The sequence below is a fragment of the Spinacia oleracea genome, chromosome 6, assembly GCF_020520425.1.
Source record: "Spinacia oleracea cultivar Varoflay chromosome 6, BTI_SOV_V1, whole genome shotgun sequence".
NCBI classification, from domain to species: domain Eukaryota; kingdom Viridiplantae; phylum Streptophyta; class Magnoliopsida; order Caryophyllales; family Amaranthaceae; genus Spinacia; species Spinacia oleracea.
Window position 1 is genome coordinate 9,236,140 of NC_079492.1, and position 15,839 is coordinate 9,251,978.

Below are 15,839 nucleotides of genomic sequence, written 5' to 3' on the forward strand. Positions count from 1 at the left end.
TTTCCATAAATAGTTATTGAAACAAATACTCCCTATGTCCTGGAATACTCGCACCGATTTCTTTATAAAGTTGTCCCGTAATTCTTGTACCGTTTCTACAAATGATATATTTTTCTAATTTTATATTGTTTCTTTCACTTATATTAGTTCCCCCTCATATTCCTAACATTTAAAAAACATTAAATAAATCACCCACACTCATCACTCTCAAAAAGTTGACACATTTCCCACTAACTATATTTAAAAAATACTCAATATCAAATACCACCTAATAAATAATAAGTTAATTAAATTGTTAAACTATGTGTCGGTCAAACCAGTGCGAGTATTCCGGGACAGAGTGAGTGAATGAATAAAAAAAGAAAAAAAAATTTGGTGGAAAAAAATTTCACCAGGAAGTGACACGTGTTATTCATGGTGTTCGTTTTAGTACTCCGATGGTAATGTAGTATATTCTTTTACTTAATTAGACTGGTAGTGACACGTGTCATTACTAGTGTCACCAGTATAATGTAATGTAGTAGATTCTTTTACTTAGCAGATTAGAATAGAAAAAATCATACCAGATCAAATTAGATCAGATCATATTAGATTGGTAAAGAAAAAAAAAACACCCAGAGAAAATATTTAGATCATACCATGCCAAACTGGAGCGAAAACTAGAAAAATCAATCAGATAAGGCGAAGAGAACTTACCTTATCGTATTAAGTGCAATTAAATTAGACTCACAAGTCACACCAATAGTGATGGTTTTGGCCCAAAATGATAAGCCTCCCGTTTTATTCTTTGCTTTTAATATTTCCGGAGTTGTCTTTAAAATATTAAAAGTATACAACTTTAACATTCTTTTTGTTCTTTGGAATGCCCAAACAAAAAGTAACTAAGGGGAAGAACAAAGCCAACTTTTCCTAGCTCTGAAAAGATACAAGTTGCGATTAAAACACTAGTAATAATGTTGCTTTTACAAGCACAAAAGTTGAGGGGCATATTTTAGTGAATTAAATTGAGTGCCTTGTACTCAAAAATGGATAAATACTTTACTATAAGTAAAATGCACATAAAATAAACCTTACCAAATTCTTACTTGAACAGAACAAAAAGAGCCAATATGCACACGAGCACAGTGATACAAGATTAACCAATTAATTGTTGGTTTAGTGGTGATTGAGGCTGAATTTGATAGGGAGAACCCGTGTTCGATCCCCCGCAACAATAATTGGGAGGAGACTGGAATCTAACCACTCATAACTCGCTCCGAATCCGGATTAGCCCTAAGGGTGAACCAGGTGTTTAACACCAAAAAAACAGAGACACAAGATTACTCCCTCCTTCCCTATTTATGTATTATTTAACCGTTAATTATACGAGTGTATAAAAATATAATAATATTACAAATATGCTTTGTGACTATACTAATATAACAATATTTTACAAGATAACATTTGATACTTTCTTCGTGTTTTAATACTCCATATGAGTTACATTATAACCAGCATAATGTTTTAAAGGTCAAGTTGAATTTAATAAACTAATTAATTACAAATGGGTAGTGAGTTAATTATTTATTGTAAGAAATTGATAGTAGATTATTTATTTATTGTGGGGAAAAAGGGTGTGAGTAAGTGTGAGGAGTATAAGATTAAGAGAAAGATTAATATAAGAGTGAAGACCATGCGATAAGGAAGAAATAATAAAAAAGGAGAAAGACATACCAAAATATAGAAAGCGCACATTAAAATACGAACGCTTATCGAAAGTATAACTAAAGTTAAAATACGGATAAAGTATTTATATATTCGTGAAAAAAAACAAGTCAAAATTAACAGATAAATAGTGTCAAAATCAAAGTGATTCTTTTAAAAAGGGACGGAAGGAGTATTCCAATCTTCACATGAAACCCACACATGAGTACATAACCCAAAAAAAAAAAAAAAAAACTACTACATTTTGGTGCGTTTTTTTTTTTATACCAAAAGTACAACCAAAACCAGATTAATGGTGGAACTGATAAGATGAGCAAAAGCAAAAGTCGAAAAAAGCTTTTCTGAATATTCTCTCTCTATTTCATAATCTTTGTACGATGTATGTAAGAAGCATGGACCAAAAACTATACAATATACCCCAAATGTTGCTTCTTTTTTTCTTTTCTTTTTAAATCTTTGAAAAACACCTGAATCTTTCATAGTGCTCTTCTTTGCTGTATATCTCATGCAGATTCCAGCATTCCACCTAGCTGTGTACTGTGTAGCGCAATCCTACGCTACGCCTTGTCGAAAAAGGCGGTAACTTTTCCGTCTTGTTCGTAATTCTATCAAATACGATCATTCCTATGTACAAATCCGCATCAATGTCTTGTGTCGTGTTGTGTCGTGCGTTACTGCCAGTCTGAAATACCTTCTGTATCAGGCTTACTTATTGACAGTGTGAAGTAGATGAGCAACATCGTTCCCATACTCGATCTGTTTGACAGAATATATCATGTTAAAATCAGCCTGGCAGAAGCTGCAAAAAGAGTACATGTTTTCAAAGATGGTAGTGGACTTGTGGGGTCGAGCCGGCCCGAGGCCTGGCCGACACGAAAGCACGGCACGAGCACAAATTCGTGGGTCCTGGGCCAGGTCTGAGCCGCATTTTTTTTGGAAAAGCACGACAAGGCATGACACGACTCAACCCAATACCACAAAATACGCTAAATTTGGTAAAATTAGGCTTTGGCACGACGGCCTGACCCGACCCCTATATTGAAATTTTCAGCCCAACACGGTCCAAACCGATACAGAGTGGGCTTTGCATAGGTCAGGCCTGTCCAGGCCCATGACCCGTGGGCTTGTCTCGAAGCCCAACCTGCCCCGCCCCACGAACATCTTTAATGTTTTCAAGTACTTCATCCGTTCCGGAAATATCACACCATTTTGTTTTTAACACTATTCACACTATGACTTTGATCATTTTTTTTGATTCGTAGGTAAGAAAATTGTAGTCACGTAGGGTCATGTTAGATTCAAATCGAATATAATATTTTCTAAATATTAATTTTTTATAATTTTTACTTGCACCTGATTTTAGATATTAAGAAGTCAAATTGAAAAAGTAAATCATGGTGCGATATTTCCGGAATGAAAAAAGTATAAAAAATTGAATGCAGAGTACCGAGAGACGGACTTACAGGGTGGCGAAGAAGAGGAGGATTCTTTTGGGATCAGCATACCAAGTGTACGAAGATCGCTTGAAACTCGATTTCCTGCCCCATCTACTACCCTCCGGCGTGGTGGTGATGCTTCCGGTTTTGATTGTGATCTGATGCTGCGGTTGCTGCTGCTGCTGCTGCTGGTGGTGGTGGTGGTTCATGGTGTGATCTTGGGATGACGACCCCAATATTGGTAGGGTAGTAGTAGGAGATGAAGGTGACTTTTCTGGCGTGCTTACTAATTGAGAAGCTGCACATATACATACATTTAATGGATTCAGAAATTAAGGTTTTTTTCCATAATTCAATGTTCCCTAAGAAAAGCACAATATACTGATCATATACTCCGTACTATACAACATATAATACATTAATGGATTTTCTGCACTTTTAACAAACCAATCAATGAAATGATGAATGCACTCTCCATAATTGAAATCATGAAAGTACAAGTTATAGTTGAACTGTTTTGGATGTGATCATCTAACCAGATAAGCGCGAGGACATTAGACATTTAATTTTGGACCAAAAATATTGAAATTTTCATTAGATAGTCGAATCAGACCCAAGAAAAGTACAAGTTATCTATGGTTAAACGGTTTTGAATGCTCATCTAAATCGATAAGCGTGAGGACATTAGACATTTCATTTTGGAACAAGAATGTGGAATTTTTATTAGATAGTCGAATCAGACACCATAAAAGTACAAGTTATATATGGTAAAACTGAAAGCTTATCTAACTCGATAAGCGTGAGGACATTAGACATTTCATTCTAGACCAAAAACAAGGAAATTTTCATTCGATAGCCGAATCAGACACCCTACATGTACACGTGTATAACAACTGCATATGAGTTAGAGAATAATACATTAATCATTTCCACTAGACTAAGGCATTGCTTGGTGAAAGTACAAGTTATATATAGTTGAACTGTTTTGAATGCTCATCTAACTCAATAAACGTTTGGTAGACATTGAATATTTCACTTTGGAACAGAAACATGGAAAAATAATTCATTAAATAGCCGAATCAGACACTAGAACATATACACAAATCAGTGTAATACACGTATCCGAGTTGGGCTAACGTAGCACGTACTATGACATTGACATAGACTATCATTGCAAAATCATTACATTAAATTATCCAAAGGTCAACTTTTGACATCTATGGTATTTATGAGCCCTGAAAACTACAACCCCATTATCCTTGTACGTACAGCAGAGCCACTTGCTTAATTTATTAAATTGCTGATTATTGATCTTCATTTCGTTAAATGTTCATCACTAATAATACTTATGTACTCCCTCCGTCTCTTTTTCTTTTTTACATTTGACATTTTTCACGTGTTTTAACGATTAATTAATTTGTATCGAGATTTCTCAATTCTTTTATTTAAACAAGATAAATTACGTTTATTTATAATGTTTTCACTTTTATCAAAATTCTGATATTGGAAAATGAAAAATTTAATGTCTCAATGGAAAAGTGTGACAGATTTAATGATCCAATGAATTTAATTGGTTAAAATAATAATTGGACACAAATTTTGATAGAATACTAAGTTATTTATGTGATAATATAAAAGGAAATGTAAAGAACATTTTGAAATACCCAAAAAGGAAAACGTAAAGAACAAAAAGAGACGGAGGGAGTAGTTATGTGTGGCCCAAATGAATAAAATTCAAATATTTGATTAAGTATTTTGGAATATAAAAGTACTTTTTTCTGTTTGGGTGCGAATGAGCAACAAGGACAATACAAATTACAAATTGGGTGTGGAATTTGAACCTTGCAATCTATCGTACACACGATTTTGGATTAAAAGTATGATTAAGTATTTTATTACTCTAATCAAGATGTTAATCAAGCTATACCTGGCAAAAAAACGACTAATCCACTATCTAATTAAAGTCCTAAAGACTAAAGTGATGTGCTGATGTGCAATACAAGTAGTGCTGTAGGCCGGCGTTATCCTTTCATATCTTTCAATTCCATTGTGATTAGTAATATAATGCTTGATTAATTGTTGACTACGAACTTTGATTACGTGCAGAAACAACTAAACAATTCAAATGACGACGATAACTACGATTATGATGATAATGATAAACGATAACGATAACGATAATGCTATGTTTAGTACTAGTGCCAATCGTAATAATAACATTAACGAGACACAAAGAAAGGATTCTCTCTAGTCACTAGATCGGAACGTCCACAAATTTAGAGGAAGGATTCTCTCCCGTAACCGAGCCAATCCATTATTTTTATTTTTGACAAAAATTTAGAGGTAAGGATTCTCTCCAGTCACCGAACCATCCACAAATTTGGAGGTAAGGATTTTCTCTAGACACCGAATCCTCGTAAAAAAGAGCGTATTCCTAGAACCGCCACTATAACTACACCAATAATTCAGCCATCTAATATTCTAATACTTATGATAATTCCTAATTAATTAAATAAGCTAATTCGAACTTTCTGATCAAAACTAAGTGAACTGTCAACAGCTGCGAATTGAGAAGACTTGCCGGAAATGATATTATTAAATTTGCTCATATCTAGCATTACAGTTGGGACTTAAGAGGCAATTTGACGATTAAAAAAAATAAACTAATTAATACAATAATGCGGAATAATATGAGCAAATTTAATACAATAATAAGCTCCTCTTAATACGGAATTTAGAAGATTTTAAAAGATTTTATCTTCTAAACTAAAACAAAATGGCATCCATGTTTTGAAACATTCAACTACCAAGTTTGCACAGGTTCTCGTGCTGTTACAAATATTCTTTCCTAACTAATTTTGACCATTTTTTAACTTTGCTTAGGGTGCATTTTATTCAACAGATTTTGCTTCTTTTTTTTTTTTTTAAATCTATCTTATCTGAATCTATCTAAACTTATTTTTGAATTTATTTTTTCTAAAATAAATTAAAATAAGGTGAAAAGAACATGAAATTAATCTTGCTAAAAATTACGCAGTATTAAAATATACAGGGCCGTCTCTGGCAATTTGGAGGCCCTGTGCTAAAATACAGATATTGAGCCCCTATAAATTTTTGTTTTTGGAGCCTGAGAAGAATCGAACCCTGGTATTGACTACTACACTTTTAATTCCTTACCAATTGGGACAAAGATTACTTAATGCATAACAAAGCAGGTGTTAAATATATAATATTTTTTCTTGGGGGTTTAACCAACATAATTTCTTTTTGGGCCCCAAAATTTTGTGGCCCGGTGCTGGAGGTCCGATTGGACCTCCCTTTAACCAGCCCTGAAAATATATTTCATATATAATATAATCTTCATCACTTAAAAAAACAATCATTATTACCGTCATTTATTATCGACACCACCTACCCTATAGGATGTTTAAGGTTAAACTAATGGACAAAGAAAATTTTATTTTTCAAATTTGTCACATATTCACATGTATGTTTTGACAAATTACTAAGAGGAGTTAGTAAGTTTCTAGTATTCTACGTCCTACCCTTGACGAAAATGATGTTGTAAGAACCACTCCGTTACTAGGTATCATGGGCCCACTATGGAATGCTACACAAGAAAAAGATCTTCAAAGGATAAGTATGTTCATAATTATCATCTTAATCCTAACTAATATTTCGTGTATATAGTTCCATTTAACATCAAACTTATAAAAAGATTTAGGACGGTATGTAATATCAAAAAGTGTACCGAATCTGGATTACTCGTAGTCTAGTAGGCTTAAGATAATCTAATCACCAAAAAATATAATATATATACTACTCGTCCCAATTGAATCGTCACATTATGTTTTTCATGGAATTTTATACGATAAGTTATTATAGGCTTATCTATTACTCCGTATACGTTAATACTTCTTCCGTTTCGGAAATATCGCACTATGTTTGGCTTTTACTCATTTAACCATTACTTTGACTCTTAATATTTCAAATCGTGTGCAAGTAAAAATTAATATTTAGAAAATATATATTGATATGAATCTAACATTACCCCCACAAGACTAAAATTTCATTACGTACAAATCACAAAAAATGGTCAAAATCGTAGTGTAAATAGTGCAAAAAACAGATGGTGCGATATTTCGGAACGAATAAAGTAGAAAAATAGATGAGGGGGAAAATAGTGAAAACATATTTTATTTAAATGTAAAAAGATGCGATAATAACATATTAGTAAATTCATACCATAAAAAATTATAACAATTAATATGAGACGGACGTAAATAAAAAAAAAAGTGTGACAGATAAAGAGGGAGTACCATACCTCTAGGGGAGGAGGAAGGAGCAAGGGTGTCTCTATCATTTAGCTTCCTCTCGGTGCCACGCTGAGGGACCTTTCTAGAAAGACTTCTTTGCAACTTTTACATGACCAAAAAAAAAAGGAAAAAGAAACATCATTAACAAGCAATTGGTATGATTCACCTAAACAACAAATACTCCATAACAAATAGTTCAACAATTTATGTTTTTTTTTAAATTAAACACAAATTTTGTTATATTCTTCAACCGTCCAACACACAAAAAAAAAAAAAAAAAAAAAAAAAAAAGTTGCCCACATTAAAAATCATTATCAAGTGATATTCTTTTAAGCATGATAACTCTATCCATTAAATAATAAGTTTCAGCCGATATCAAAAAAAAAAATGATAATAAGCGTCAAATAAGGCCTTGTTCTGTTCACCTTATTTCCACTTATTTCAGGAAAAATAAGTTCAGATAAGTTCAGATAAAATAAGTTCAGGAAAAATAAGGGTTGACCAAGTACAATTTATAACTAAAATAAGTTTTGATAAGTTCTAATAAGTTCAGATAAGTTCAGTTAAGTTCAGATAAGTTCAGATAAAATAAGTTCAGGAAAAATAAGTGAAAATCAGGTGAATAGAACGCAGCCTAAATCACAATTCAGTACTTATTTCTAATTTCATAGAATTTAAAGGCATAAGTACACATCAACTAGTGTACAAACCCAACACTAAGCGAGCGTTCTATTCAACTGATTTATACTCATTTTTTCTGAGCTTTATATTATCTAAATTTAATAGAATTTATCAAAACTTTTTAGTTATAAATTATACTTGGATATCCTTTATTTTTTCTAAAATTATCTTATTTTAATTTATTTAAATTTATCTTTCCTAATATAAGTGGGTATATGGTGAACAAAACAGAGCTAATGCATGTTCATTCGCCTCGTTTTAATTAATTCTAAATGGGGCCGAGGAACTCGAACATAATGCCCATACCTTCGATCATAACCATTAGTCCAACACATCATTAATAGTTTTTTACACAAAAGTTTAAGGTGGATTAGTGACACTATATGTTGATAATAAAACTTGTGATTGGAATTTTAGTGGGATTTATAAAATTGATGATAATTCAAAATAAATTTTAAAATTTTAATTTTTAAACCGTCAACCGAAAGTTAAGAAGTTGACCACACCAATCGCCCCATAACATGAACAAGAAAATCATCCAACAACAAAAACCCCCGAAAAAAAAGTTTAGATTTTCCCAAACAAATCCTAAACTTGTTTACATAATCACCCAACTCTAAAAGCTAATTATAAGCATTAAATATACACGAGTTTAGGAATTCATGATAAAATAATGAACTTACAGTAATTCTTGAAGAATTTGCAGAGTGTTGTTTGTCAACGCCATTAGAGAAGTTCTCTAAGTCAACGATGTAACAATCTGATAAATCACCGCCATTTTCGTACTTAAAACCATTCATTTGATCATCTGAAACCGCTGTTATTTTATTTCCCATGATCTTTTTCCCAAGAAAAATCAAATTTTAATTCCTGAAAAAAAAAAAATTAATAATAGAGTAAAAAAACAGAGGAATATTAGTAAGAAATTGGAATAATTGAATTATTTTTATGAATTAATTACACATTTAGACTGAAACCAATGAAACAGTTAATTAAACCAAAAATAGAAGATTTTGTATTATTATCATATTTGCATTTTGGAGATGCTTACCGTATTTAGGAGGTCTTCTTTTGTGCCCTGTTTGGCTGCCGGAAAACTCAAAAGAAGGGTAAAATGAAGAAACTTCAATCAAAATTTATGTAAATTCTATCTGTGTGATGAAAATGGAGGAAAAAAAAAGAGGGAAAAAAGAGAAAACAAGAAGAAATTTGTTGGTAAAATGTTGTGTTGTGTTTGGTTTTTATTCAAAATGAAAGGGAAAAAAATGGTGATGGGTAAAAAAATTTGGTTGGAAATTGTGAAAGTCAAAGTTTTAGGAAGGAAAAATGAAAAAAAAAGATGATGGGGTTTTTGAAAGAAGAAGAAGAAATGTGAGGGAGATATAAGTTGGTGAGGGTAACTGCTACGCCTCCGTTTTTGAGGAGAGAGAAAATGAAGCAAAGGGTGCGTGATGATGTATGTGGGTAGAATAATGGTGCGCATATTTATAGTTTCATATTCATAATAATAATGATAATAAAACCATAGGTTATACGAATATTTATTAATGTTAGTATGTTACTTTTTATTTATGTGATTATTGTTATGTTTGTTTAATATTGTAAGGTTTTTTCTAGGATAATTCCTAATCACGGGCAAGGTTTAATTTAGATCTTTCTACTTACTAAAGAACAAAACCTTAAAAAGGGTTTTTAGTACTTTGCCTACCCCGCCTCTTCATGGAACCAAGTAACGAACATGTTGAAATTTCATCTCGGAATATAAGCTGTTGTTAAAATCTTGTATCTATTTTGAACAGGTAGCTTAAAAAAAATATAACTCAAATAAATAAATTATTGAAATCTAATATACATATATAAAGGAGGCATATTTGATGAAAGATTAGAGCGCCACCTAGGATTACTAATGGTTCCGGCCAATGAAAAATAAGATTTCTAATTTCTTTTTGAATTAAAAAAAATCAAGTTCCACGTAGATATTTTAATTAATTAATTATTAATATATACAACTCCATCGAAAATCAAACACTCTAATAATTAATAAATAATCGATTGCCACGTAGATAACTAATTAGGTGCTACATAGATATTTTAATTAATAATTAATTACTAATATATACAACTCCATCTAAAATCAAACACTCTAATAATTTAAAAATAAATCTAAAATAAAATTCATCCAAAATCAAACAATAATCTAAAATAAAATAAATAAATTTCAATTTAAAATCAAACATTAATCCAATATTAGAGCGCCACGTAGAAAAATCTAATGGCTTCGGCCAATGGAGGAATATTTGCTGAAATATTAGAGCGCCACCTAGGATTACTAATGGTTTCGGCCAATTAATGAAAAATAATATTTCTAATTTCTTTTTGAATTTAAAAAATCAAGTGACGCGTAGATAATTAATTAGGTGACACGTAGATAATTAATTAGGTGTCACGTAGATATTTTTATTAATCTAATGGTTTCCGCCAATGAAAAATAAGATTTCAAAATTAATTTTGAATTAAAAAAGTCTAGTGCCACGTAAAGAAATGATTAACTTTCACGTAAATATTTTTTATTAATTATTTATTAATATTACGCATATACATTTTCATCCAAAAACAAACACTTTCATAATAAAAAAAAATCTAAAATGAAATTCAATGCAAAATCAAAAACTAATCTGATCTAATATATAAAAATAGTATATACATAGGATTTTTATTCAAACATAACAATTTAATAGAATCCGTGCATCGCAGGGGCTAAAATCTAGTTAAATAATATAGGGAGCTACAAAGTATGTAGCCCACCAATGTGGAAATTTGTAGTTTTAATTAATTGTAGCTAAATTTGATGTGGCAAATTTAGCCACAACATCTTGTAGCTCGCTATTGGAGTTGCTCTAATAGTCTTCTATCTTAACTTTGTATATGTAGGAGTATTCTTCCACATGAAAAAATATGTTGTTTAGAATGTCTTTAAATATACCCATGTGCTACATATATTGAATATGACATGGACTTGAGTTATTGGGCCAAGTGGGCATTGGACTTGGTGTGCTAGTATTTTTTTTTTTTTTGAAAGGAAAATTAATTCATTAATAAAGAGTCATACGACATCTACAAGAGAAATATAGATCTAACAAATACATGACAAATTGAATCAAATAAAGGCTTCCTTCATCAAAACTACGTTCGTTGAATAAATCTTGCACTGTAGAACGTCTCCCGTATATAACGCTGGAACATGCAGCCTTTTCAGAGAGAGGGTCTAACGATTTGTTGTAGCCGCGAGGATGATTTCCACTTGATTCATCTGAATGTAGTCGAAAAATTGATATCTTTTGCGATCCCGCATAAAACTTTACCAACGAACCAATTCTACATAAATCAACTGAACGACAAACCAAACATACTAATACTAACTCCACCATAGGGAGACTAACGAACAAGGACGAACTCCGCCCATATGGTGAAAACTTATTGAATTTAAGAGAAAATAACTGAATTAAAAGAAGGAAAAGGGTCGGAAATAGTCTAATTTCCGAAGAAATTAGACTATTTCCGACCTACGGCGGCCAAGAAAATAAACCCTAGAAAATAAGAGAGGAGAGAGGGTGGGAGAGCCGAGAGCGGCTAGGTTTTTCCCCCTTGGAAAGTGTTATAATTTGGTCCACAATTGGAGACCCAAAGTCTTTGTTAGTTGAATTGCCTTTTGTCGGGTGTGCTAGTATTATTGGGTTGATAATATGGCCATATGAGTAAAGACTTGGCTTAATTAACGTTAATCTTTTTGGTTATTAATTAATTAATATTTTAATAGGATAATACCAAGGGCAGGTATTTAGTAATTTTCATATTGGTTTTCTATTTAATCTAATGCAGAAGGTTAATGCTTAATTACGTTTTTCTCATATTTCTCACAAAAAGACATGTTCATGAGAATGAATGATCTTGTTGTATTATGTTCGTATGATTAGGGAAACCTGGGGGTAGATTAGCTTTGAATCCCATCAATAACATAATGGGTACTAATATTATCCTAAGGACAGAGATTAACTCGTCTTAATCTAGTTTATATATTTTCATTTTTCATAATTCAAAGTATAGTTTCTAACATAACGTCCTAAACAAAAGCTGGTAGGAGCCTTATAAGCCATTACATAACAACACATAAAACTATTACTTAGGGCTGCAAACGAGCCGAACTGATCCGAGATTTACCTTGTTCGAGCTAAGCTTGATAAGAATTTTCACTGTTCGACCTTGTCTCGAGCTTAACCGAGCTAACCAAAATGGTTTTCGAGCTTTGTTTTCTGAGCATTAGGATGTCTCGAGCTCGCTTGTTTAGCTCGAGCTTGAACCCGAGTTCGAGCTCGAGGTAAACGAGCTTTATTCGAGCTTAATAAACGAACTTTAAGAAATTGTCAAAATGATTTAAATCATATAACCAAGAGGAGAAACTTCACAAAATATATGTATGACTGGAATACTCGATCAATGGGATATTATACTGCATGATTGATTCGCTTCTGTTTTATACATTTCTTGACATTTATGGGTCTTATTGTTTTAAAAAAAATCTTATGTTTTATTCAATTTAAATTACTTTTTCGAGCTTGAGCGAGTTATAAACGGGCTTATAAATGAGATTATAAACGAATAATTAATGAGCTATAAATGAGTTCTCGTGAACATTAATGAGCCGAACGTGATGTTGTTTGAGCTTGGCTAATTTACTTATCGAGCCTAGATTTTTTTTTTCAAACTCGTTCATTAATTAATAATCGAGCTTTAACCTAGCTTGTTCGCGAATTGTTGCGAACATATCGGCTCATTTGCATCCCTAAGTGTCATTGACGGTAAAGCTATTACAATTTACCATGTGAGGACATAACATAAGATGAGAAGGAGAAAATGTCTTTTCTTCAAAGACTTGAGACTTGTTTGGTTGAAATGGGAATTTAATAGGGAAATCAGTTCCCTTGTTAAATTTATGTGAATTTCTTAAGGCAGTGTTTGGAAACATGGAATTGATTTGAATATGTTCAATTGAAATCTAGAATTTGAAATGTAGAAAATTGAATTCCAAATCAAGTGTTTGGCAATCACTAGTAATTTCAATTCTGAATTTCAATTCCAAACAGTAAACAAAAAAAATACTGGGAGTATTTCAAATAAATACAAATTCCTCAAATTAGTCAAACACCAAAACCATATGAAGTCAAAATTAAAAAATAAAATAGCAATCAATGAGACATAAATCATGAAATTGATTAATTAATCAACAAAAAAAATTAAAGTCAATACAGAAAATATAAAAATTAATATTTTCATCAAATTTGGGGGAAAATTCGATCAACGAGATCCCGATCAAACCACCATTTCTTCCCTCTATAAACTCAAATCATCTTGTTGTTAATTAACAATGGAGTACCATTCGAATTTGGGGAAAATAAACCCTAACTTTTCAAAATTTATTATCTCATCTTCAATGTCATCAAAGTGGCGCATGAAACCGAGAAAGGAGATGGAAGGATCTTTTAGGTTATGATACATATGACATTTACATAAATCATGCGGAAACAACCATTAACCCAGGAAACATATTATTTACACATAATCATTTAGCATAGTTTAGATGCATACTCTTTGTTGCGTGCCTTCCCTAGCTGCGCCCGAACCGAACAAGAACAAGTCTTTTAGGACTCCAAGTGTCGTCCCTCCGTAGAAAGTCCACAGCACGTCCGGATCCGCCTTAAGATTGACCAACTAGAATCGCCCTTAAGGTACTCAGAAAATTCGGCACTTTTGGGGCAAGATGGGTGTTTGAATTTTCTCTCAAAAAACTCACTTTTGAATACTTTGAAACTTGTATATAAATTATGACCCCTAGGCCTTTATTTATAGAGTTATGGAAAAGGAATCGTAATCCTAGTAGGATGCGAATTAATTGGAATTAGAATTCTACATGAATTCTACTTAATCAATTTATCCAATAGGAATAGACATTTAATCATACACTGACTCTTGCAGATTCAGTAATCTCGCATGAGCTCAAACTCACACACACACGGCAGCCACAAGGGCTGCCCACGCATGCGAGCAGCAGCCCACGCAGCGCGGCCCACGCATGCGCGGCCTTGTGCGCGCTGGGCTGTGGCGTGCGTGCTTGCTGGGCGATGGCCTGGCTTCGTGCTGGGCCTTCGTCCGGCAGGCCTCGTCCGATGCTAATTCGTACGATACGCTTCCGATTAAATTTCCATTTCCGGAATCTATTTCCGATACGAACAATATTTAATATTTCCGATTCCGGAATTAATTTCCGTTTCGAACAAATATTTAATATTTCCGTTTCCGGAATTATTTTCCGATTCCGGCAATATTTCCGATTCTGACAATATTTCCATTTCCAACAATATTTTCCGATACGTACCATGTTTCCGTTTCCGGCAACATCTACGACTTGGATAATATTCATATTTCCGATACGATCCATATTTCCGTTTCCGGCAATATCATCGTTTCCGGAGTATTCATTTCTTGCCTGTGACGATCTTAGCTCCCACTGAAACCAAGATCCGTCGGTTCCGAATATTCATAGATGGAGTATTTAATGCCATTAAATACTTGATCCGTTTACGTACTATTTGTGTGACCCTACGGGTTCAGTCAAGAGTAAGCTGTGGATTAATATCATTAATTCCACTTGAACTGAAGCGGCCTCTAGCTAGGCATTCAGCTCACTTGATCTCACTGAATTATTAACTTGTTAATTAATACTGAACCGCATTTATTAGACTTAACATAGAATGCATACTTGGACCAAGGGCATTATTTCCTTCAGGATCAACGCCGATATAGATTGTCGATGGTGGCTGCGACGAAGCGGCGACGACAACAAGGAGGTTGCGACGAGGCGGCGACATTAAGGAGGCTGCGACGAGGCGGTGACATCAAGGTCGGAAGTGATGATGGAGAAAGAACAAGGGTGAAGAGGAGAGAGAATCAATGGAGGTTGAGAGGAGGAGAGATGATGGAAGAAATCCATCAAAGGTGGCTGAGGAGAGAGAAAGGGAAAAGAAAAAAAAGAACGACTTTTTTTTTCTTCTACTGGAACAATTAGGTCAACAGGAGGAGAAGGAGAGTAAAAAAAAAAAAGAATTTCAAATGACAACTATTTACTTTGTATTTCAAATTCTTTACAATGGCTTTATTTTTTAAAGTCTTGGATTTGGCCCAAATACAAATCCAAATACTTTAGTTTCCCAAACAGATCATTTAGCCCAATTTCATCATTTGAAATGAAATCTTTGTTTCCAAACAGGTCATAAAGTTGTTTGGTTGACAACATGAGAATTAGAAATTCCCATGAACTTTGATTGACCAATGGGTGACTAGATAATTTACTTCCCATGTTTTGTAGGAATTCAAGCTTTCCATGAATTTCAACTTTCTCCATTTTTACTTTTTTATGTCAACCAAAAAACTAGTCAATCTTTAAATTCCCATTAATTTCTACTTCCCTCATTTTTAGATGTCAACCAAACAACCCCTTGGAAGGTTGAATCAGAAAAAGGGAAGGATTATTTTGCTATGAAGCAAGAAACTAATAAACACCAAGTAAAATCCAGATGAAAATTAATGTCCCAAATTAGCTTATCTTTACCTTCTTATTGGCAAATTCATTTCTTTGCCAATTAAGGAA

General features: G+C 32.9%; 1 protein-coding gene across 1 annotated transcript; it reads right to left on the bottom strand.

The window, feature by feature from the left end:
• Positions 1-1,832: 1,832 nt before the first annotated feature.
• LOC110780403 (uncharacterized) lies at positions 1,833-9,603 on the bottom strand. The gene is made up of 5 exons (XM_056832924.1): positions 9,189-9,603; positions 8,821-9,007; positions 7,465-7,558; positions 3,168-3,438; positions 1,833-2,460 (listed from the first exon to the last, which is right to left on the bottom strand). Exons 2-5 carry the CDS (start codon positions 8,971-8,973, stop codon positions 2,376-2,378), a joined length of 603 nt encoding a protein of 200 aa, XP_056688902.1. The 5' UTR covers positions 8,974-9,007; positions 9,189-9,603; the 3' UTR covers positions 1,833-2,375.
• Positions 9,604-15,839: the final 6,236 nt, after the last annotated feature.

What these genes read in the sequence shown, in the direction of transcription:
- LOC110780403 (XM_056832924.1), bottom strand. Translation starts at nt 8,973, where the DNA reads ATGGGAAATAAAATAACAGCGGTTTCAGATGATCAAATGAATGGTTTT. An exon ending in CAAATTCTTCAAGAATTACT is followed by an intron (nt 7,559 to 8,820) that starts GTAAGTTCATTA and finishes GTCATGTAAAAG; the next exon opens with TTGCAAAGAAGTCTTTCTAG. An exon ending in TCCTTCCTCCTCCCCTAGAG is followed by an intron (nt 3,439 to 7,464) that starts GTATGGTACTCC and finishes GTATATGTGCAG; the next exon opens with CTTCTCAATTAGTAAGCACG.